The following is a 24441-nucleotide window of genomic DNA, read 5'->3' on the forward strand; positions in this document are numbered from 1 at the left end:
GCTTAACGCAGAAGTGGAAACCACAGGCATGGAAACATGGAACAGACTAATGATTCTCAGAGGGAAGTGAGGAGCGGAGAGGGTAGAAAGAGATTAACCAAATATCTTATATGCATGCTAGGAGCCCAGTGCACAGATTCGTGCACTGGTGGGGTCTTTCAGCCTGGTCTACTAGGATCGGGCCGAAACCAGCTCTCTGACATCCCATGAGGGGTCCCAGATTGAGAAAGGGCGCAGGCCAGGCTGAGGGACTCCATCAGTGCACAAATCTGTGCACTGGGCCTCTAGTAAAAGCATGAAAGCAGTAACTTGTGGATCTGAGCTGAACCCAAGAACATAAATTTACCTGGCACTGCATAGTACATATGTGTGTTTCCTCCTCTTAGCAGCCTGGGTGTCATCTGGGAGAAATGGGTGTTTGAATTGACCTGAGGTGGGGACATACAGGGCAGATGTGAGCAGAAGATAGAGGGTGGCTGAAGCAATGGATTATGGAAATAACTTATACCAATGGTCAGCTTTGAATATGAAGACAATTATTGTGGCACTGCTTATGAGAGCAGAGAATTGGAAACACTAAATTTCCTGAAAAGGGATTGTAATCCAATGAGTTACAGCATATTCCTATGATGGAATATTATATAGCCATCAACATTTTGTTTATGTAGAATTTTAATATGATGGGATGAAGATATTTAATAGGCTTAGATGATAAGATGAAAAAAGAAAGTCACCGAATGACATGTATTAAAGAGTCTCAACTATGTAATACATAGAAAAATTAGGCATTTTTTTAAAAGGCTGGGCACAAATATTTCATAATGATACTTGTGGGAGCTGATAGACTTCTTTATATAGTTTTGGTTTTTTAGAATGGTCTTTAATACGCTCTTATTATTTTTATAATAAGGAAAAAATCACTCTAGGAGAACATACTTAAGGAAAAATATTTTAAAATTGTAAAGGGGTGCATGCAATCACAGTCTAATTTGGCTTCCTCTGAGAACAACAGTAGGGAGTTTTCATGTTCTCAGGCCCAGGATGGAGAACATGACCAGAATGGCCTGGTGTTTGACAGTGTGGTTTTGGTGTCAGAGGCACGTGGGTCTGAATCCCAGCTCTGCTACCAGTCTTCGCAGCAGTGTGACCATGATGTGGTCTCAGGCAAGCTGCTTTCTTTTGGGCTTGATTTTTTTAATGTATGAAATAGACAGAATGTCCCCAGTCTCTTCTTTACAATTCCAAATCCTAAAAAGCTCAAAACCCAGAGTCATTTCTTAAGGTGACAGCAAATCCATTTGGCTGCAAAATATGACCTAAGTTGACATAATGTTTATCTCACTTAAGTGAATATAATTTTGCAGTAGAAATATGAACTTGTCTAATCATGGGATGCTGCCCAGGACCCACTGAGGATATTAGGTAATATTTAGTAATATGCAGGGTTTTTGATAAGGGATTGTGAACTGTAGGACTTGCCTCATAGGTGTACGGTAGAAATAAATTGGATTGCAGTTGCACAGTTCTTTTTGTTGTTGTTGTTGTTAATCCTCACCTGAAGATATTTTTCCATTGATTTTTAGGGAGAATGGAAGAGAGAGGGAAAGACAGAGAGAAACACTGATGTGAGAGAAACACATCGATTGGTTGCCTCCTGCACGAGCCCTCACCAGGGCCTGGGCTGGGGATGAGCCTGCAACCAAGGTATGTGCCCTTGACTGGAATCAAACCCAGGACCCTTTGGTCTGCAGGTCCGTGCTCTAGCCACTGATCCAAACTGGCTAAGGCTGATTGCACAGTTCTTAGCACCGTTCCTGGCATGGAGTAAATGCTCAGTGATGTTGGCTGTCATCATAGCTGAGACCATCATTATTCTAAGTGCAGGACTTCTGCCCTCTTTTCCTTCTGTTCCTTTCCTTATTGGGACTTTTGAGAAGAAGATTGAAGTGTCAGTTATTATGAGAACTTAGATGACATTGTTTAGGACATAGGAATGGAAAGATGGGAACTTTCAGCAGGGGAATTCTTCTGCCTCTTTTCTTCTAGGTTTTTAGTCTCCTGAAGAATAAGACATAGGGAACAATGTATGTGAACAGGGCACCCAGATCGTCGAAGAGCAGATCAAAGAATAAATCGTATTCCCTTGGTGAAGACTTTAATCTCAAAGCATTTGTGTTCAAAGTGGAATTGTCATGGTTTCATAGCATAGTTGCTTTATGTTTTAAAAATGTCCTTTGCTTTAAATTAAAATTAGTCAATATACAATATTTTTAAATAGAGGAGATATTATTTACTGCTTTCAATAGAAATTTACAGTAAGATTTGTTATTGCAAGCCCACCAAGTATTTTAAAACATAATTCAGTTCACAGAAATTTGATTTGCACTCAACTTTTTCACAGGAATAAATAGGATACAAACTGAGATCATTACTTCTTCCTTTTCGGGGTGAGTCAGTGCTTCATAAATTATGTTAGGGTGGCATTGGACAACTACTTTATTAACATCACCAAGGGGAATTAAAATACATCGTGCTATAGGATCAAAGTTCCACATTTTGAACCAATGGCAGTATATTTCCAGACCCTTTAGTTTGATCACATCAGTGTCAATCTTCTCCCCTCAACCATGTGACTCACCAATGTTGGGATGGAAGTGTCTCTGCTCCCACAGATCTCTGTGGCCCCATCAACCTCCCTATGGTGGAGTCTTTTGCCTTCACGACATCAACATTGAATCACAGGTCTGGAATGGCCTTCTTTGCAATCCCCTCTGTAAAACCCAGTCAATCTGGTCATTTAGTCTGCACAATCAGAAACTCACTGCAGTAGTGTGGACATGCTTTCTAGTAAACCAAGTAGAGCTCCCTGAAAAAGATGGCTCCCTCGCTTTGCAAATTGGTCTCGTGGCAGAAGAGTTGGTCTGTTGGCCAAAAATGACTGCCTGCTATGAGGTATCCAAACTTTTTCCACCTCAATTAATCAGGTCTTTGTTGTCCTCCCTCTACTGAATGACCAACACAGTGTCAGGATATATTCCTGCACATTCTTGGGTCCCCATTTATCCTCTGTGTTAATCCATTCATTAGCACCAAATTGCAGGGCTCTTTGCCAACCCCATCAAGTATAATTGGAGCTTCTGAAGTCAGATCCCCCCAATTACATTAGTTCAGTTGTCTCATTAGCTGTCATGTATCATCCAAACACATCATCAACACATTTTCCTTCATTCTTGTTGTCATTTTCTAAATACAGGTATTGTTGAGAAAGGTCATTTTTAATACACATTTTGGCTTAACCTGTTGTTTGATTTCCAGAATACAATAAATCTTTAGACTGAATGGAGCCAAGACTAGGGGAAGACAAGAGTAGGGGAGGCTTGGAAAGAAGTAGGTGCAGAACGTGGACCAATGGCAGGCCGTATTCATCTCCCTGGATGGGATGCTCTTGTAGTGGAGGTGGCCCAGCTTTGGAAATGACCCACTTTGTATAAACTGGTGCATTAAGAAAATAGGGAGCCTAGAGGAAAGTACTGTGTGAATTTTGTACTATAAGGGCTCTCCCAAAATTCATGGGGATCTTCTCCTCTCAACCATATGACTCACCGACGTTGGGGTGGAAGTGGCTCTGCTTCCAAAGATCTCTGTGCCCCATCAACCTCCCTATGGTGAGATAGATGAAGGGTCTGTACTTCCTGGGTGTTCATAGGTATGTGGTCTGTCCTTTGGACTCATTAGGACTTTGATAATAGAAAGAGGGTTATCTTTTCTGAAGAGTGTAGGAGCGTAAGTCAGGTTTTAGTTTTACCATAAGCTGTGACAACTTTGAGCCCATCACTCACCTACTTATGCCTTAAATTTTTCAGCTTTAAAATAGCAATACCGCTAAGCCAGAGTGGCTCGGTTGAGCATTATCTCATGCACCAAAAGACTGCCAGTTCCATTCCCAGTCAGGGCATGTATGGAAGGCAACTGATAAATGTTTTTCTCTCATATAGATCTATCTATCTATCTATCTATCTATCTATCTATCTATCTATCTATCTATCTATCTCTTCTCTCTCTCTCCCTCCCTCACTCCCTCTTTTTAAGCAAGACCTTAGGTGAGGATTAAAAAATAAATTAATTAAAAAATAAATAATATAACAATACCCTTTCTTTATAATTTTCCTAACTCCATCTCCACCAAAAAAGCTAGAGACAGTGGGATTACATTTTAAATTGCAGTGTTTGGCATCTTGTTGGTGCTCAAAGCACCATCCTTCTGTCCTTTAAGAGTCCATGGTCTGCCACACCCCAGATGTGCTTCTGTGCTTGAGACCTGTGTGTCTGTTTTGGAAAGCTTTGAGCCCTCAATCTGGCCCCTGCAGTCTCATGTTTTCCTTACTCATTCCCACCTGCACTTATTAGGTTAACAGTTTGCATTATTTCCTGTTTCAAGATGTCCTCTGCTGGCTCTACAGAGCACCCATAGGGGCCCATAGCCTTTAATACAATGATGCTTTTGAGGAAGAGGAATTGCATGCAGTTCTCAGGTTCCCTTGACCAGTTTCAGGTCATCTTCGGCCCACCCAACTCAACTTCTCCAGAGCTGCGGAAACCCAGGAAAACTGGTGTGAAGCTGTGCACTGCAGTTTTTTTTTTCCAAGAGTCAAGCTCAGTGGCCAAAATATATATCAAAGGGGGCAGGATGCATAGGGGAGGTGCATGGGGTAGGGGTTAGGCGAGGAGGAATGGAAGGTCTGTTTGCATCCACAAAAGGAACATTGGAAGTGATGTTGGAAAAATATCTGCAGCCTTTATTTACCACGGGAAGAGGGGGAGCTGGGGTGGGGCAGGAAGACAATAGAACGCTGTGTTGCCCTGCTATAAAAGCACATGCTAAGCAAATAATGTGGCCAGCTCGGTGGGAGCACTGCTCAATTAGACCCAGTGCTTAAAGGAGGGTCTCCCACAGCTGTCGTGGCGGCGTGTGGGCTGGAGCAAAGGCAAAGCCCTCTAGGCACCCAGGAGGCAAACCTGCAGGAATCCTACATGGGAATTGACCTAGGGGTGGAGGGACGGCACAGGGTGCTCCAACCTGAACCAAACTCATGCTTCTTGAATAGAGGGTCTGCGAGGGGCTTGGTAGGCTATTCTAGGGAGAGGCAGTGTGGAGAGACCACGGAGGAGGTGACCAGAAAAGTGAGTGCAGACATTTCGTGCAGAGTGACCGACATATGGAACGTGTTATCCAGAAGGGTTACAGGCTGGAGGAGCTCCTAGAGCTTTCGGGGGTGGGATGGGGGAGGGGGAAGGCTTAGAAACTCAAGGAGGTTTCTAAACAAAAGGAATTTGAGAAGGGTTGGGGAAATAATGAGAAATGCAAACTTGACCCAGAGTTTCTCTCTCTATCTCCCAGGCTTCTCCCCTGCCTGTCCTTACATGTTTCTAATTCACAGGGACCTGAGAAGGCCATGGAGCCCTGTGCCTTACTCTGTAAATTAGCAGAGCTGATGGTGTGTGTGTGTGTGGGGGGGGTTAAGTAGGAACCCTAGCACCACCTCTCACTTCTCTGTGTCCAAGTAGAGAGAGAGAGAGCATGAAGCCCAGAGCCTTGTTTAGGTCTCCTGAGAGTAAGCAGACAGCTAGCACTGGAAGGATTGTAGGATGGTTTACTCGGATTCCCTGGCCTTGTAGAACAAACTGATGCTTGGGAGGAGGGACAAATAGGCTGGTCCATGGTCTCCCAGTGACTGAATGGGGAAGCTGAGGGGAACACCTAGTCTTAACCCTTGGGTTTTCTCCTCGCCTCAGCATCTCTTTACCAACATACAACATAGACACATATATCACACACACACACAGACACACACACACTCGCACATACTAAAAAGGGCACACACACAGACATACGCACTCTCTCACACACACTGCCTGTTCTGCTTCCCAGCAGCATGTGTATTGGTTGGAATTCCTCCTCTCCCCACCTTTGACGGCGGTGCTGCTGGGCATTGCCCCAGCTATCCTGGGGACAGGGGACAAATGACCTGCACGATAAGTCGTGGCCTGGTTCGTAGGCCTCTGTGTCACAGCCAGGGAGCTCTTTTTGAAACTGAGTGTTCATGCCTTTGTACTTTCTCATAGCACTGGGACAGTGGCTACCTGCTATGCCTGGGGCACTAACCTGTTCATTTTTCTGGCTGGCAGAAGAAAATGTAAGCTAATTAAAGCATTGAACTAGCAGTGGCATAGTGGCTGGGTGGAGCAATTTCTCACATGAATCTAAGTTCAGACACCCTCGAGCTATAGCAGTAGTGGCTTGATAGGGGGCATTCTCTCTCGCTACCCCAGTTTTTCCCAGCGAGGTGGAAAAGCCACCTGTCCAGCAGCCTTTGACTCAGCCAAAACCCCTATTCAAGAAAGCCTTGTCTGCCTGTCTCTCTCTCCCTCCTACTCCCCAACCCCCTCTCTCTACCTCCCTTCTCTCTCTTTCTCTTTTTCATGCACACACACACTCACCCGGAGTGGAGGGTGGTTTCACACTTTCTGGCTGCCACAGTTTCAGGTGACATTCCTGTTCTTCAGGGCTCCAGCCTCCAGTAGCCAGTAGTGCATAGTCATTGTCCTGCAGACCCATTTTACATCTCGGATCCAGGACCTGACCCACACCATTCTAAGCAAATTTATTCAATTACTTTTACCTTTTGCTGTGTAATAACCCCCCCCCCCCAAAAAAAAAACACAAAAAACAAAAAAACAAACACACACAAAACTTAATGGTATAAAGCTACAGCCATTTTTATTATTTGTCATGATTTTGCACGTCAGGAATTTGGGTAGAGCTAAATTTGGGGGATCCTTCAGTGCCCATGTCGCACTGACAGAGGTTGCCTGGTGGTACCCAGTTGGCTGATGGGCTGGTCCAGGTTATCCAGGCCATCTTCAATCGCAAGGCTAGCTTTGGCAAGGCCGGCTGGAAGACCATCGAGGGGACCTCTCTAGCATGGTGGCCACGCAGCTATCAGGTGACTCACGTGGTAGCTCAAGGCTCCAAGAACAGGAAGAAGCTGCATGACCTCTTATGGCCTCACCTTGTTACTTCCACTATACTGTGGTCAAAACAGCCACAAGCCACCCGCACACAAGGGGAGGGCACCTGGACACCACCTCTGGATGGAAAGAATAAAAAAAATTGGCAGCTGTGTTTTAATTAAGCAACATGCTTGTGCCTCGTATTTTCTGGCTTGGCTAGACTCTGTCATAGAGTGATGAATTTACCCACTTCTGCTATCTGATATATCAGAGAGGCTCTGTGTATGCTGAAGCTTCTGCTCTCAAGCTTCCAGGGATGTCTCCCCAGGCCAGTGTCCTGTGTCTGCTCTGCAATCCTCCGCCTCCAGCTCTTCCTCCTGAAAGAGTGTGCAGCCACACTCAGTGCTCCTCGTCCCTGGAGGATAATAGCAGCTGGCTCTTCAGAAACAGTAAAGTTTCCAAGATAACAGAGAGCACTCATCCTGAGGATATTGCAGAACGGGGAGACCAAAGGGATGGGAAAGCCAGCAGATTGGAGGTGAAGTCATCCAGAGGGGTGCAGGATGAAAGATGGAAAGGAAAATGCACAAAGTCACAAAGCCCTTGAGGAGTGTGTATGTTACTGGGTGATGGCACGGAGATATACAAATATTTGTAAGAGGAAGGAGGGAAGGATGCTGCCTCCATGGGCTACCTTGTGGGCTGGGTGAGGCTGCCAGGGGCCCAGCCCTTGCACAGTGGAGTGTTAAATACGCTGCATTGGTCAGGCTCACATGGGACTCTTATGCCTCCATGAGAAAGTCCTACTGGCAACTGAGCCTTGTGGGCAGATTTCCATCTTTATGTTTTTAAATATACTATTCTGTGTTGGTTCCAGATGAGCAGTCCAGGGCTCATCCTCTGGGCCACTGGTGGTCCGTGAGGTCTGAAAGGTTGGTGACCACTGCTCTGGAGAGCTGGGTTCTAGTTCTGGCTCTTCCACTAATTTATTGTTTCATTTTGGGCAAGTCACTTTCATCATATAATTCCTATTGTGTGAGAATCCTAGAAGATTAGGAAGGCATTGCTTGGCTTCATAGCTTCAAAGGGACACAGAGAAACAGGGAAGACCAGAAAATGAGACCAGTAATGAAAATCATGTGAACTAGTGCAGAAATGACTCAGGGTTGGCAGAGGGTAATAGAAGCATAGAGTATTGTGGCCAGAAAGAACCTTTGAAACTCTTTAGATCAAGAATTCTTCATTGAGGATTGGGTCTCTGGGTTAAGCTTTAGAAAGTCTATAAACTGCCTTGAAATGACTTCAGAATTTTTTCCCTTTATGTGCACATATATGTTTTTTGTTTTGTTTTGTTTTGTAGGGGGGAAGGATTTTTAGCTTTTACTGCATTTTAAAAAGAGTCAGTGATCCAAAAATGGCTGAGAACAACTGCTGTAGTCCACCAGCATTGTGTTAGGTGATACTTAACTAGGAGGGATAAGGCCACATCAGATGGTATTTGGAAAAGTGTGAGTGCTTTTTTTAAAAAAAGTTATTACCATGACTGGGGGACATGATTGTTATTAAGTGGGTGGGGGCCAGGGCTTCCTGTGTAGGGGACAAAACTGAACAGTGAAGAACTTTTCTTCCTGAAATACCAGCAGCGCCCCCGTGGAGAAATTCTGTGTGGAACTGAGACCCCAACACCAGCCATGGTCCTCCCACAGCCACAAAGCTGGTTAGTAGCAGAGTCGGTTTTTATTCATAAATCAGAGCAGGAGATGTGCCAAGAGACCATGTTATTTTATTTCTACTTGTCAACTACAAATATACTAACACCAATGAAAACCAAAGACTCAGAAATCTGTATCGCCTTCCAAATGTCAGCAATTTTCACAAAGAATCCCTGGGTTATTGGTCTTCTTTGTGTGCATATCAAATAAGGAAATAGGAAAGGCATAGTTTCCATTTGGGGAAACTGAAGCATAGCTAAATGAGCCCATTAGCCCCATGTCACAGAAATACGTTTTTCAGCTGCTATGAATTGGTGATGCCAGCTTCAGACAGTGAAATGTCCTCGACGTTTCAGAGGGCCTGTCTTGGATGTCTCTTTTTCTAAAAAAGGAAAGAACCATTAATTTGCCAGCGTGGTGCTTGCTGCCTAGTTCACTGCAAGCCAGTGGCAAGTGCCTTAAACTCTCTGGAATGAATTGGAAGGTGTTATGCGGTATTGGTTAAAAGTGAGTTCTGAGGGTTCACAAATACATGGGTTTGCATCTTGGCTCTGCCTCTCAATTGATTTTTGATCTCACACAAAGCGACCTAATCCCTCTGAGCCTCAGTTTCCTCGGATGCAAAGTGGGGATAATAATCATGTCTATGAGGATTAATTGAGATAATCCATGTAAAGTGTCTTGCAAAGTCCCTAGCATATGGCATGGCTCAGGCAATGCTAGCTGTTATTACTAGCGATTATTATGACTGTGTCTGTGATTAAAGACAGCTTTGGGTTCAGGCTATTGGTGCCAAAATTGCTATCAAAGGACAAGCTTTGGGTTGGCTTTTAGTCTCACCCAGCTGCCCAGAAAGAGTCAGTAGAATGTTTGGGATTGGAGTCATAACATTTATGAAGTGCCTACCACACACTCCAGTTTTGGTGGGAGATGAATTTTCTTCCTGTGTGCACAACCCAGCCTCCTGTGTGCACATCACAAGTGGATGAGAAGGGGCTCAGGAAGTCACTGTATAGCCGCCTCTCATGTTCAGGTGAACGATGGCAGCCAGGGTGAGCAGAGGGAGGCGACGCCACCAGAGTGGAAGGAAGCCTTATCCTTGGAATCGTCAGACATGGCGATTTCCTGGAGAGTGGATTCAGAGCAAAGACAGCCACAAACCATTGCCAATCCCTCATCCTCCTGAAAGGAGGTTGGCTGTGGGGCCAGGAGGAGGCGTGAGGGGGAGACATAGGCTATATTTGACACATGCCTGATCGTCAAGACTGGAGGAGAAAGGCTGCCATCTGACCACACTTATTGTGGCCAAGTCCTCCTGGGGCCAAACCATTATGGTTTGGTTGATCCCAGCCTTGCTGATGCTGCTCTGGCTGATGCACAGTCAAAGGTTTGGGTGTTGCCAAGCCAGTTGTGGTCTTGGTTTGGAAGAGGCATCCAGAGTGTGAAGGGAAGTCATGCTTTGGGATTTCCCTGAGCTTCCAGCTCTCAAGATGAAGCCAACTTCTTTATTCTGCCATTTTGAGACTCATTTTTGGCTGGGTAGATAAGAATGATACTTTATCATCACCATCATCATCATAATTTATTATAATTATTAACAACCCCTCCCTGTAATAATATTAAGTTACAGCTATGTAGTACTTTGCAAGTAACACGTATACTTGACATATAAACCCAACTGGAACATGAGGCATAAATTAAAAACAAAAAGGTTGACTTGGAGCAGTTCTCTGATGCTAAGAGTTTAGCACTAGGTGGATCCCAAACTGTGTTTGTAACTGAAGCAGCCTTGCCTTGTGTATTTTCACACATGGAAAATGGAGTTAGCCGAGGTGCAGAAAATGAAACTGAAATCAAAATGTCTCAGAATATTTAATGATATGATAATTTGGAAATAGCCTAACCATAACCCATCTTCATCTTGGGGAGCTACACTCTGTGTGTGTGGGTATGTGTGTGTGTGTACATGCCCATGCCCGTGTATGCACAAGCCCATGCACCCACACCCTTATGCACAGTGATGGATGAATATTAGTGCCCAGAACAAAGAAAAGTAAATTTACTAGATAAATGCCCTTATGGCCCATAGCTGGATTAACACAGACTTTCTCTGGCAGATCCTTCCTGGACCACCCTCTGGCCATGAAATGAGAGTTTGTAGTGTAGAACGGATAAAGCAAATCTGGGGTTCCTGGGGGCTCATGTCGGCACACCAAGCTCCTTTCAGATCTTTTTGCTAAGATGGGACCATGCCAGAGGGTTCCTGAGCCTGAGGAATAACTGTGCTACCTTCCTCTTGGAGCTGCTGGTGTGCATTGTTTTGACATGCGCCATACCTTCCATCTTTCACTGCTTTGGGGCCAGAGGAGGGAATGCGTTGAACAATGTAAAATTCCTCCCAACAGCTGTGCAAAGCAAACACATAGCTTTCAACTTCCATCTTGGGGCCTCAAGCTTGGTTTTGAATATAGGTTCCTTGTCCATTCAAGAATCTCTATTCTTCATTTTCTGGCCTCAAAGAAGGACCAATTTAGAAATTCCTTTCTGAGGGAGGCAAGTCAACCTTCCAAGGTTCTCTCTATTGTTTGTTTCATTCTGGAATATGCGTGTCCTGTGGACTGTGTCCTGTTGCCACTGGGAAGCCAGCATCTCGTGAAAACTGAGGACCTTGTCCTAGTCCAGACCATGGGCCAAGTATGTCAGATTCAGAACCCTGAGTTAAGTAAGTTTTAACAGAAGAACTATGCAGAATGAGGGATTTTTAAAGAACAGGCTAGGAATCTCTCTCCTTACCTCTGCTCTGTCCTGTATTGACTCTGTGTAGATGCAGACCTGCCCAGAGGTTGGGGATTTTCAAATGAGATCTCAGAGAGAGAGAGAGAGAGAGAGAGAGAGAGAGAGAGAGAGAGAGAGAGAGAGAGGCTGGTTCTTCCTTCTCTAGATCACCCCTCACTTTTGGTTTTGGGGAATTCAGAGCATGCTCGGTGCATCTTCCAGTGGAAGTTGATGACTTACTCTCTTGGCTCCATTTGGGGCCTTATCTGAAGCTCAATTTATGAACTTTTGTGTACTTTTGAGACAGAGAATGTGATAGTTGCCACGACCCCAAAGGTGTGCTGAGAGTGAATGAGGTGGGTTTTAGAAACGAACGTTGAGTTACAGGGGAAACTCACATACATGTGAGCCCTATACATGCGAGTTCACTTCTCATTTACTCTGTGTAATAATTCCTTCCCTTCATCCTTTTGCAAGCCTTTCCCTCCCTTGTTGGTTTTGGATTCATCTGGCCCCCAGTGAGTTAACCTACATGTTTCCAGTTTGAATCTCATCATGCTATTTCCAGGTTGCCAACCCTCATGGGTGCTGGGGAATAATTGGTCTGTCCTCACCGGTGTTTGTAGCACCTTCCCTTTGAGCGTCATCTGTGCATTTTAATTAATCTGCTGCTTTCCCCCCCTCTTTTGCTTTGGATCATTAATAAAGAGATTAACCAAAACCAGACCAATCCCCAGCAGAGGCTCCACCAGAATCTGTCTCTTCTCGCTCCTCGCCTTGTCGTGTGTCAGAACGTCTTTGCATGGCCCCACTACCTAATTTTTAGACCTCAGGACCTGTGTTCAGAACAAAGCTAATTTGAGTTAATTTTGCAATTAATATCTGGGGAACAAGCTTAGCTGGTCTTTTATATAGCCTTAGTTTAATATTTCCACCTCATTCCTTTCCTTTTGGTCATTCCATTTTAAATCTATCATTTTCCCACCTCTCTCTCTCTCTTTCCATTCCCTGAACAAGATGTTAGGGTTATCTGGCAGGATGTGGTCTTTTGAGCCCTTAGCATTAGTCAGAGACGATGTCGTAGCTGCAGAAATTCTCCAAAGATTTAGGCCCTTCTGGATACAGCTGGACCGTGTCCTTGTTCGCCCCAGCCAGAGGATGCATTTGCCTCCGGAGGAAGGCGCTGTACCAGAAATCATGACATCTCTTGAATTTGCATATTAAAAACTTGGCAGGTTTAAAAGTGCTTCCACATTTGATATCATGCCTCCTCCCTGAGGAAAGCTGGGGTGTGTGTCTTCTTCGTAAGTCACCCTGATTTCCAGCACTGGTGCCAATTAGAGTTGGAGAAGGTCCAGCCAGTGCTCTGTCCACTGCAACATACGGCCTTGGTGGGATGGACATGGGAGAAGGAGACCAGAGTGGTGGCCTCAAATCCCTGGAAACTCTGCTTGCAGCTGAGCCTTCTTGGGGAGACACTCAACCTGCTGGTGGCAGCTGTCCTGGCTCTGAGCTTGGAACGTGAGCTTCCTTTGGATATAAACTCTCTGGAATGTTTGAGCACAGGGACAGACAGATAGCGCAGTATAATCATTAAGACCATCAACTCCAGATCCAGACTATGATCAGACCAAGGCTCTGCTGCTTATTAGCTAGTTATTAAATAAACTTGTGCCTCAATTTCCCCATATGAAATGGGAAATGAACTCAGAGGAATGGTTATCAAGATTAAAGATTGACCCTAACCGGTTTTTCTCAGTGGTTAGAGCATTGGCCTCTGGACTGAAGGGTCCTGGGTTCAATTCTAGTCAAGGACACGTACCTTGGTTGCAGGCTTGATCCACGGCCCGGTTAGGGCATGTCTGGGAGGCAACCAGTGTGTCTCACATTGATGTTTCTATCTCTCTCTGTCTCTCTGTCTCTGTCTCTCTGTTTCTGTCTCTCTCTCTCTCTCTCTCCCCCTCCCTTCCACTCTCTCTAAAAATCAATGGAAAAAAATATCATTGGATGAGGATTAACAAAAAACAACAACAACAAAAGATTAAAGATTTAATGTATGTCAGTACATGGCATGTAGCATTTTTGTTCTTGTGCTCCCACTCTGACCAGACTAAAAATCTACTCCATATGTAGGGAATAAGTGAGGTCTCTGGTATATGGTTGGAGGAGGTAGAGAGTGTGGGGAGAGGGGAATTGGAACTCAGTGGATACAGGCCCCAACTTGTTGTATGTGAGCAGGGCAGACCTGGTGCTTGCTATGGGTCAGATCCTGTACCACTCTTCACCTCAGCTTCCTTTTCCATTTCATCTGCTTCTTGAATACCCCAAACCCCTCAGTGTGTATTATAAACTGAGCCAAAAAGGAGGAATCAGAAATTGCTCTCTTTTGAGTATTTTGAGGGATGGTGAAACCTTGTAGGAATGTTGCTCCAGGGACTGAGAAAACACCATATGTGGGAAAGCATTTGTAAGTGAGGAAAACAGCATATGCAAGTTGGTCAGGATCTTGGAAAGCTCTGAACAGAGGAAGTGGGCACTGGGGAGAGTGTAGGAAGGGGGTTTTACTGAGGTCTTTAACAGGTCTTTTTCCAATTAGAGCCAAGAAGAGTCTAGGGACCAGGGCCCACTTCAGAGCCAGGGCCTGTATTTTCTTTGGGAAAAGAAGGCAGAGTTGATTGGCTTCCAAACCAGACTTGGCAGAAGTCCATACAGATTGTGGGCCAGTGAGCTGTGTCTTGGGTAGATCTCGATTGTAGTGGGCGCTCATTCAATAAATGAGACCAGCCCTGAGCTAGGTGTCAGACACGTGTGGATGAAGAAGACATGGCTTCATCATAAAAAAGGAGACATGCCGACAGTGATAACATAGTAGGTTCATTGTTTATGAACCCCAGTGAACCCCAGCGTAGACATCTCTCTAAATTCCAAACATCACTGATGTGCCTTGCACTGGCACTGCCTTCCCTCTTCACAGCCTCTCCAGTGCTTTGTATGCGTGCATACGGGTCAGGCACACAGCATCTCTGCTGCCACAGGTAACTCGGGTTTATGTTCAAGTCCTATTTCCAGTGCCTCACTCTATGCCATTACTGTGCTAAGTGCTCTCATATAGACTTCATTACTTAGCCCTCCCAGCCACATAGTTTTTGTTGAGCTGAAGAACCAAGTGTGACCTGTGACTCTCTGCTGTTATGGAGTAGTCTGACCTCAGACAACTCCATTCACCACCACGCCAAGCCTCAGTTTCCTTATTTGTAAAAACGAGGAGGTTATCTAGGGTCATTTATGATTTCCAAAATTGTGTCCTGGTGAGTTCTCCTACCAACATTCATGGGCTTGCTCTTTATGGCAAAAGGTGAAAGCAGATTATCGCGTGGAGTCTGCAGGCAGCCTGCTGGAGTTTTTTGTTTTGTTTTAAAATAAATCTTTATTGTTCAGATTATTACAGATGTTCCTCTTTTTTCCCCCATAGCTCCCCTCCACCTGATTCCCCCCCTTGCCCTTACCCCCCGCCAATGTCCTCATCCATAAGTGTAAGATTTTTGTCCAGTCTCTTCCCGCACCCCTCATGCCCCCTTCCCCCTGAGAATTGTCAGTCCACTCCCTTTCTATGCCCCTGATTTTGTTATATTCACCAGTTTATTCTGTTCATCAGATATTTTTTATTGACTTGATTTTTAGACTCACTTGTTGATAGATATGTATTTGTTCTCACTTTGTTGTTCATAATTTTTATCTTTACCTTTTTCTTCTTCCTCTTCTTAAAGAATACCCTTCAGCATTTTATATAATCCTGGTTTGGTGGTGATGAACTTTTTTAGCTTTTTCTTGTCTGTGAAGCTCTTTATCTGACCTTCAATTCTGAATGGTAGCTTTGCTGGGTAGAGTAATCTTGGTTGTAGGTTCTTGCTGTTCATCACTTTGAATATTTCTTGCCACTCCCTTCTGGCCTGCATAGTTTTTGTTGAGAAATCAGCTGACAGTCATATGGGTACTCCCTTGTAGGTAACTAACTGTTTTTCTCTTACTGCTTTCAAGATTCTCTCTTTGTCTTTTGCCCTTGGCATTTTAATTATGATGTGTCTTGGTGTGGTCCTCTTTGGATTCCTCTTGTTTGAGGTTCTGTGCGCTTCTTGGACTTGTAAGTCTATTTCTTTCACCAGGTAGGGAAAGTTTTCTGTCATTATTTCTTCAAATAGGTTTTCAATATCTTGCTCTCTCTCTTCTTCTGGCACCCCCATACTTCGGATGTTGGTACGCTTGAAGTTGTCCCAGAGGTTCCTTACACTATCTTCATATTTTTTTATTCTTTTTTCTTTTTGTTTTTCTGGTTGGGTGTTTTTTGCTTCCTCATATTTCAAATCATTAGTTTGATTCTTGGGGTCCTCTAGTCTACTGGTGGATTTCTGTATATTATTCTTTATTTCAGACAGTGTATGCTTAATTTCTGACTGGTCCTTTTCCATTTTTTGGGCATTCTCATTAAGATCCTTGAAGGTCTCACTAAGTTCCTTGGAGGTCTCACTAAGTTTCTCAGTGGTTTCTAGAAGATTCTTGAGTAACCCTATAACTGTGGTTTTGAACTCTATATCCAGTAGTTTGCTTCCCTCCATTTCTTTCATTCGTGACATGTTTCTTTGTGTCCACATTTTGGCTGCTTCCCTGTGTTGATGGAGTGGTTTTGTGTAGGTCACCTATAGGGCCCAGTGGCTCAGCCTCCCCAATCACCTGAAGTGGACACTCTTGGTGCACCCCTTTGTGGGCTGGGTGCACAGTCTTGTTGTAGTTAAGTCTTGATTGCTGTTGGTACACTGGGAGGAATTGACCTTCAGGCCAATTGGCTGTGAGGATCAGCTGTGTCCATAATGGAAGAACTGCTGTGCTGGAGACACCCTTATGGGGCAGGACTTGCTTCAGTGGGGCTTTGGTGCTCACTGAGTCTGCCTCTTGAGTGTGTAGCTTATGGATGTGAAGAGTTGAAATCTGGTGTCGTCTCACACTGACCACTAGGTACACTGGCTTCTGGATCTTCAAGGAGGTGCAAGTCAGCTACTGTCTGAGGCCACCCAGCAGGAGCTAAACAAGATCTGCAGATTTCTCCTCTTTGCTTGGAGTTTGGAAGTTTTGGAGCTCACCCAGCTACAGTTTGTTAGGTTAAGCTGCAATAGGGCAGGCCATTCATATGCAAAAGCCACTGTGCACAGTTTGGGTGGGTTTGTAAATTGGGCGGGGTGGGGTCTCAGGGAATCACTAGGGCATGGCAAACAGTGATGACTGCCAGTCAGCCATCTCCGCGTTTCTGTGTCCCCAAGTCCCGTGCCCCAACGCAGTAAACAATTATTCCTGCGTGCACCTTTGCGAGAAAGCCACCCTCACTTTCCAACCCGATGCCAGACAGTCCAGTTTCTCCCCGTAGGAGTCTGGGTCCCCAGAGTCTCACCGGAAACTGGAGTTCAGAGCAGTTGGGAGCTTGTGTCTCCCTCCCGCTTGAAAAAGACAACCGTGTCCTCAGTTGCCAGCCCTCTTGGTACGTGCCTCCGTACCTCTGCTTTTCCATGGCTCTGCACCTCCTACCCAGTCTCAATGTGCTTTTTTCTTTCCTTCTAGTTGTAGAACTTCCACTCAGCCAGCTTTCCCGTGGTTCTGGGTGATAGTCATTTTGTCTTTTAGTTGTAGTTTTGGTGTGGTTGTGAGAGGCAGCACGTACAGGTGTATACCTTATGCCGCCATCTTGGTTTCTCGCCTGCTGGGTTTTAATGCAGCCTTGCAAATAGTTCAGGAACACTTACCAGCCTGCAGATGGTCATTCCCACTGCTGATTACAGAGGAACGTGTCAAGGTTTGGGATGTGCTGGTAATAAACAGTCCAGATCCAGAAATGGCAGGATCAGGGGCTTTGAGCAGTGTGAGAAATGCTCACCTGACTGAATTCAAATAACAGATTTAGAGAAAGAAGTATGGTGAAAATGAGACTTTTAATACATCCTCGAGAGCGGGTGTCTGTCCAGTTGTACAGTCACACCTGGGGCAGCAAACACAGCCTATTTATTCAGTCCCTCCTCTGGTTCCTCATTGGCTGAGTACTATGCGGTCACCTGTTTCCTCATATGTTGCCTAAGTCTTATTGTCTCCTCATCGGGCCATCTAAAAAAATTGGGCTTAGGTCTTTTCTAGTTGCCTCCACTTCCCCCTGTCTAGTTGAGGCAGGTGCCTCAGGTGTTTCCACCATGATGCTGGCCCACATCCACAGTTCTTTGTTCTTATATCCTCTTCCCTCCTCCCTATATTCTGTTTGCCCTGGGGAAATTCAGCAACTGTTTCTATCAAAAGTTGACCATGCTGGAGATGGGTCACAGAGGCCCATTTTCTACAAGCAGCTTTTTATATTATTACTGTGTTGTTGTTTTTTATTTTCTAAAGTTTTACATATGTCTTCCCTTTCCTCAATTGACCCCCGTTCCACAGCCCTTCCCACCCGAGGCAAGCACCTACTGCCCCCCCCGCACCCTACCCCTACCAGAGGTGGCCTGCTTTCCTTGTGCTGAATTTGTGTGTTGGTTCTCCTGAAGGGGGCAGGGCTGTCTAAAAGAGTCAGGAGACCTGCATTCTAACTCACAAAATGCCTTTGGTCTCCCAGAGGCAGTGTGCACCCATGTGGGGTGGTAGGAAAGTCCACCAGTTTTGTACTTGTGCAAGCAGTAGTATTGTCGGTAGAGAATTTAAAAACAACAATAAAATCAACTACAAGTCAATCTGCTTTTCATGCTCACCATGCTTTCATGGGAAGATCAGTGGTAAAATATTTCTCCCTGCCCGGCACAGTATGGCTCAGTTGGTTGTGTGTCTTCTGAGCACTGGAAGGTTGCTGGTTCAATTCCTGGTGGAGGGGTATGCAGGAATCAGTAGATCAATGTTGCACTTTTGCATCCCAACACCCCCCCCCTTTCATCTCTTTCTCAAAATCAATAAACTTTTCTTAAAAAAATATTTCTCCCTGACAACGTTGACCTCTCCCACTACTTCATTCAGCTCCCTCCATCCTCGGTCACCGCTGCCTGGAGGAGAAAGCAGGCAGTCTCAAGGGCCTTCCCGCCGCCCCCCAACCCCAGGCTCTCTCTGTAAGATTACCACCGAAGTCATAGCTCCTCTCCACCACTCTGAACATGACACTCTTAATGCAGTAATCCATGGGCTTTGCCCATCCCTCCTGACCAAAAATGGATTTCTACTCTACCTTCAAACAATTTCCCTAGATAGAACATCTTAGCTCCTATAGCCAAAGCTGGCTTTATGGGTGTGCACCAATGCAGTGGCCTGGGGTCCCACACTCAGAAAGAGGACCCCGTTGAACTCAGGGTTCAATGCTCTGTTGTTATCTTGAAATTCTTAAGAACTTTATCTCTGAATATGTGTTTTGTAAGTGAAGTGCAATGGGAGAATGGGACATGTGCCTGGAGACTCCGCACATTGGCTCATACATGGTCACACCTGAAGCCACCCTGCCTCTAAATAACTTTTGCATGAGGCCCTGCACATTATGAAACTGGTTCTGCCTTCAGCCACCCTTACTTCCAGCTCTGACTCATGGCACCCAGACCTCCACCTCCACCTTGTGTGCACTGTGGTGTGGACAGCAGGGAAAGGCACAGACACAAGCAGGGAAGAAGGGGCTCCTGACTTCAGAAAAGAGAGAGTCTAGAAAGTAAGCCATGTGATGCCATGAAGGATGCCATACCTGCCACCATTGTCATTTGAAAAACATGCTGCAGGAAATGCAAAGGAAGTGGCAATTGCTTCTGCTGGGAGCCTCTTAGAAAAGGTAGTTTTTGAACCAGGCAAGGAGGAATGGGTAAAATTTCCATGGAGAGGCGATGAAAGTGTGCAAGGTGAGGGGAGTACACATGCACATCATAATAATAAAAGGCCAAGAGGTGTCACGACCAAAACGACCAAACGACCGGTTGCCATTGACCACTTCTGGGTCCTTCCCCCATCCCCGCCTGTGAGCAGGGACGGGGTGGGACTGGGAACTGGCCACTGGCAAGCAGGCTGAACTGCTGACCTTTTGGTCCCTCCCCCCAGCCCACAGGCTCCGATGGATCAGCGAGTTGAACAGGGGAATCGGGGTGGGTGGTGAGAGGACCAGGCTGGCTGTCAGGCGATTGGGATCACCAGCTCATCCTCGGCTGTTTGGGGGCTCAGGCCTGTGGTAAAGCAGGTGCTGGCAACTTCACCTCCATGCGCGTTCACTGGGCTGGCCGCTGATGGAACACGCTGCCCGGCTCGGGACTGCTCAGGCTGGGATGGGTAGGTCGCAGGAGCGCCCCGCAGCCTCCCTCAGTGCCTCAAGCCCCATCATCATCATCAGCAGCAGCAGCAACAGCAGCAGCAGCAGCGTCAGTGATGGCAGCAGCGCCCACGTGAGCGGCCCTGTGCAGGCAGCGCATTCCATCAGCGGCCGGCCCAGTGAAAGCGCATGGAGGTGAAGTCTCCCGTGCCCGCTTTCCCACAGGCCTTGGAGCAGCCAGGAATGAGCTGGTGATCCCAATGGCCTGAGAGCCTGGTGGCAGAGGTGGCGTTCAGCCTGGGGACTGGCTAACAGGCAGAAGATGGCCCTGATTGCAGGAGGCTAGGCCTAGGGACCCTACCTGCACGATTTAATCGTGTGCTGGGCCTCTAGTGGGTTATAAAGCATATCCAAGTACCTTCTGAATAGTGAATGGAGCTGGGGCAAAGAATGTAAGAGCCCAATCATAAAATGGTGAAAAGGGAGGTTAGGTCCGAAGTGCAGAGAACCCTTCTCTCTTTCCCTTGTGTCTTCCCCTCTTCTTTAAACTGTGGTTTAGGATTTCCTCTTCTATAAAATGAAGGAATTAGATTAAATGATCATCTCCTTTTAATACCCTGTAATTCTGTATGGAGACCACCAGCCATAAAGATGCATTCCCAAACCATTGGTATCATCTTTCATTCTTCCTATCAACTCACCCTTATATTGACCTTGTTAATCTATACAGTGACTCTTATTCTACCTTGGGCCTCCCCCCACTAACCATACTTGATCGATTTCCTTATGAGCAGATATTCTGTGTTTATAGTGGCTGGATTTGAGGGGATTTAATAAAAATTTTTCATAAACATTTAGTCTCAAATTATGTTATTGAAGCTTTATTCTGTTTGGGAGTGGTGAGGTGGGAGAAGGGGGTATAATTCTAGTGCAGGGATGGGGAATGTCTGGCCCTTGGGCTGTAGAAGGCCTGCAAAATCATTTGGTCTGGCCCTGCCAAGGCATCAGGGGTGAGTTAATTAAATGTTTGACCAAATATAGTAGGGTAATTTTTAAGTTGATAATTTTGTATGGCTCAAGAATGATGTTATAAATATCCAAATGACCCTTGGCAGAAAATAGGTTCCCCACCCCTGTTCTAGTGGTATGTAGGATATACTTGTATTTTTCAAGTTTTATTTTGTTGGTCCTACAAGATGGAAGGAAATGTCACTTATATGCAGAGTGAGAGGGAGATGAGTTGTCCTGTGGGAACCATTTTCCTGGGATAATATGATTCCTAGGGCAAACTCTAGGGTTGGGCAGCAAAGCTAGAATCCTTTGCTCAGCTTTAACCTTGAGGGAGTCAGTTGTCCACAGAGTGGTTCCCATGGAAAAAAAGATGGTCTCCTTATCAGAGAGAGGCGGAAATTGGAACAAAGTGCCTGCAACATTGCTTGCTGGCCTTTGGGGATAAGAGAGCAGTTCTTCAGACAAGATGGGAAAAGAGGCTGCGTCTGTAAGTCCTGGGAATGAGTTAGTGTGGACAGGCTAGGCATGGGTTTTCTGTTTCTCATGCCATCTTTGTTTATTTCTCTTCTGTTTCCCCCAGATTTAGTAAAGTCTTTCTGAAAGTGCCAAAGGTGAACCAAGGGAAGGGTTTTTATTTTCCATGCTAAGACATAGCTTTAAAGAAGAAACAGTATACCCCTGGGGGCCAGCGAGGTGATAGCAATGGTGATTAAAGAATGGATACCTCCCGGCAGGTGGTGTGAATAACAGGGTATTAACCATGGGATTACCCATGCAGCCACCCTGAGAGTCTCTTCCAGGGCCAAGCTTTTGAGAATCAGGGCTTTGCCCTAGTGAGGGAGAGACCAGCATGGACGGTATCTTGAGATCAGCCCACTAATTCCACACGGACTCAGTGGAAACCTCATGTTGAGGTTCTGCTATGGCAACAGAATGAGTGTGTTGATGGGTTAAAAATGCCATTTAAACAAGGACATATCAGAATTAGAAATCTAACCACTGAGACTTTTTGTAATGAAAACTGTAATAAACTAAACAAGAACAATTAATCAGCAAGGAAACTTGCAGTTCAGGGCAAGTCCGGCTCATTAATTTCAGCTGGTTGTTGCTGCCTCTCCAGCTTCTGCTGCCGTCTTGTGAATGAAGACAGTCTCTGCGGAGAAGTTGGGTGTCCTGGGAAAGCATGTTCACTGGAGAGCTTGGCAGAGCACCCTGAAACTCAGGCCCTCTCACAGAGTAGGTAGTGGTCCCACATGGTCCTTTACAAGGGGAGGAGAACAGCTCCACCAGGCGTGGCCCAGTCAGGGCTGAGCCCTTCTCTGATGTCACCATACAGAAGCAACCAACCCAACCCAGCCGCAGGGTATTCCTTTGAGAGACTCCAAGGGCTGCTTTTGGGGGGGTGGGGGGTGGGAGCAGTAGAGCTCTGTCTCTTGAGACATTTGCAAGGCTGCTGTTGCCAATAAAAAGCTGTAAATATGCATTTATAATTTTCAGGTTTAACTTCTTCATGATTTGACAAGGTGGAGGGCTATGGTCTTTCCAGGCTCAAATGACGTCTAAAGAAGTGGCAGGACATCATCCACACCCAACAGAAGGCTGCAGATAGAGCAGACGTCAGATGCAAGTGCAGTGGGGGCTGTGTGAATAGCAAAGAGCAGAGGCAGAAGGGCTGGCATGCAGTCTCCTCCTGCCTCGGCCTTTGTGCCCTGGGTCCTAGGAAGAGACCTAACCCCTTTAATCTATAATTCTCTCCAGAAATGTTTTTGGCTCATTTTGTTTTAAAAATATGCTTTGCCTTCTCCCTCCTGCTTATACAACTTGTACACACACACACACACACACACACACACACACACACAATCTCTTTCCCCATCACACAGCCACAGTGCTAGAAGACAGAATTGAGCTGAAGGCACTTGGAAGTCTAGGAGAGAAAAACACTTTAGATTCCCAGAGTTGGGGATCAAGATCGACGAGCTCTGTCTTGGGACGTCAGAGTTTTGTTTGCTCACCTAGAATGGTGGCACCCTGCTCTCTCTTACCCGAACAGGGACACTCTGGCTCAGGTAGCTGGTCCCAGAATGACGTCAGCTACCACAGCCTGCTAGTAACACCTGTGTTTCCTTTTCAGATCTTACAGGTGAACAAGGTGATGTCCATCTTGTTTTATGTGATATTTCTCGCTTATCTCCGTGGCATCCAAGGTAACAACATGGATCAAAGGAGTTTGCCAGAAGACTCGCTAAATTCCCTGATTATTAAGCTGATCCAGGCAGATATTTTGAAAAACAAGCTTTCCAAGCAGATGGTGGACGTTAAGGAGAACTACCAGAGCACGCTGCCCAAAGCAGAGGCCCCCCGAGAGCCGGAGCAGGGCGAGCCCGCCAAGTCAGAGTTCCAGCCGATGATTGCAATGGACACGGAATTGCTGCGGCAACAGAGACGCTACAACTCCCCCCGGGTCCTGCTGAGCGATAGCACCCCTTTGGAGCCCCCTCCCTTGTATCTCATGGAGGATTACGTGGGCAACCCCGAGGTGGCGAACAGAACATCACGGCGGAAGAGGTACGCAGAGCACAAGAGTCACCGAGGGGAGTACTCCGTGTGTGACAGCGAGAGTCTGTGGGTGACAGACAAGTCATCGGCCATCGACATTCGGGGACACCAGGTCACGGTGCTGGGGGAGATCAAAACCGGCAACTCTCCCGTCAAACAATATTTTTATGAGACGAGATGTAAAGAAGCCAGGCCTGTCAAAAACGGTTGCAGGGGGATTGATGATAAACACTGGAACTCTCAGTGCAAAACATCCCAAACCTATGTCCGAGCACTGACGTCAGAAAACAATAAACTCGTGGGCTGGCGATGGATACGGATAGACACCTCCTGTGTGTGTGCCTTGTCAAGAAAGATCGGAAGAACATAGATTGGCATCTCTCCCTATATATAAATTATTACTTTAAATTATATGATATGCATGTAGCATATAAATGTTTATATTGTTTTTATATATTATAAGTTGACCTTTATTTATTAAACTTCAGCAACCCTACAGTATATAAGCTTTTTTTTCTCAATAAAATCCGTGTGCTTGCCTTCCCTCAGGCCTCTCCCATCTGTTAAACCTTATTTTGTGACCCAGCTCTCTGGAGCCGCTCTGTAAAATCTGTGTACACCAGTATTTTGCATTCAGTATTGTCAAGGCCATGACTGTCGTTTTAGTAAACTTGTTAAAATCAGATGATGTCAGAGTTGTGTATAGACACAGTAATATCCCCCTCCTGGTATACTTCATGTTTGATTAATTAAAAGAACTGTTTTCACCTCCATTGAAAACATTACCAGTAGCTTTGAGCCCCATGCTTAATTTGGGCAGCAAGTTCACTGTCAATAACTCGCTCTCCTCTCTCTGCTCACCTAGAATGGTGGTATCCTGCTCTCTCTTACCCGCACAGGGATCCACTTCGCCAATAAAAATTGTGATTGCCCCAGTGGTATGGTCCCAGAACAGTAACAGCAAACCTGGCAATTTTAGTTTTGGAAGTTTCTTTTCAGCACATTTGTTGTTTGGGGTTGTTTAAGGGTTGGATTTTGTTTTGTTTTGGCTTTGGTGTTTGTTTTGTTTTTGTAAGTGGTTTTCAT

General features: G+C 45.7%; 1 protein-coding gene across 2 annotated transcripts in view; it reads left to right on the forward strand.

Annotated features, from left to right (window-relative positions):
• The window catches only part of NTF3 (neurotrophin 3), a 72910-nt gene extending 49049 nt beyond the window's left edge, over positions 1–23861 (forward strand). For both annotated transcript variants that reach the window (XM_079775221.1, XM_079775220.1), the window contains exon 2: positions 22931–23861. In XM_079775221.1, the coding sequence (XP_079631347.1) occupies positions 22931–23725 (795 nt within the window). In that variant the 3' untranslated portion in view covers positions 23726–23861. The remainder of the gene's footprint in view (positions 1–22930) is intronic.
• The last annotated feature ends 580 nt before the right edge of the window (positions 23862–24441 follow it).

This window comes from Cnephaeus nilssonii (genome assembly GCF_951640355.1).
Source record: "Cnephaeus nilssonii genome assembly, chromosome: 6".
NCBI lineage: Eukaryota > Metazoa > Chordata > Mammalia > Chiroptera > Vespertilionidae > Cnephaeus > Cnephaeus nilssonii.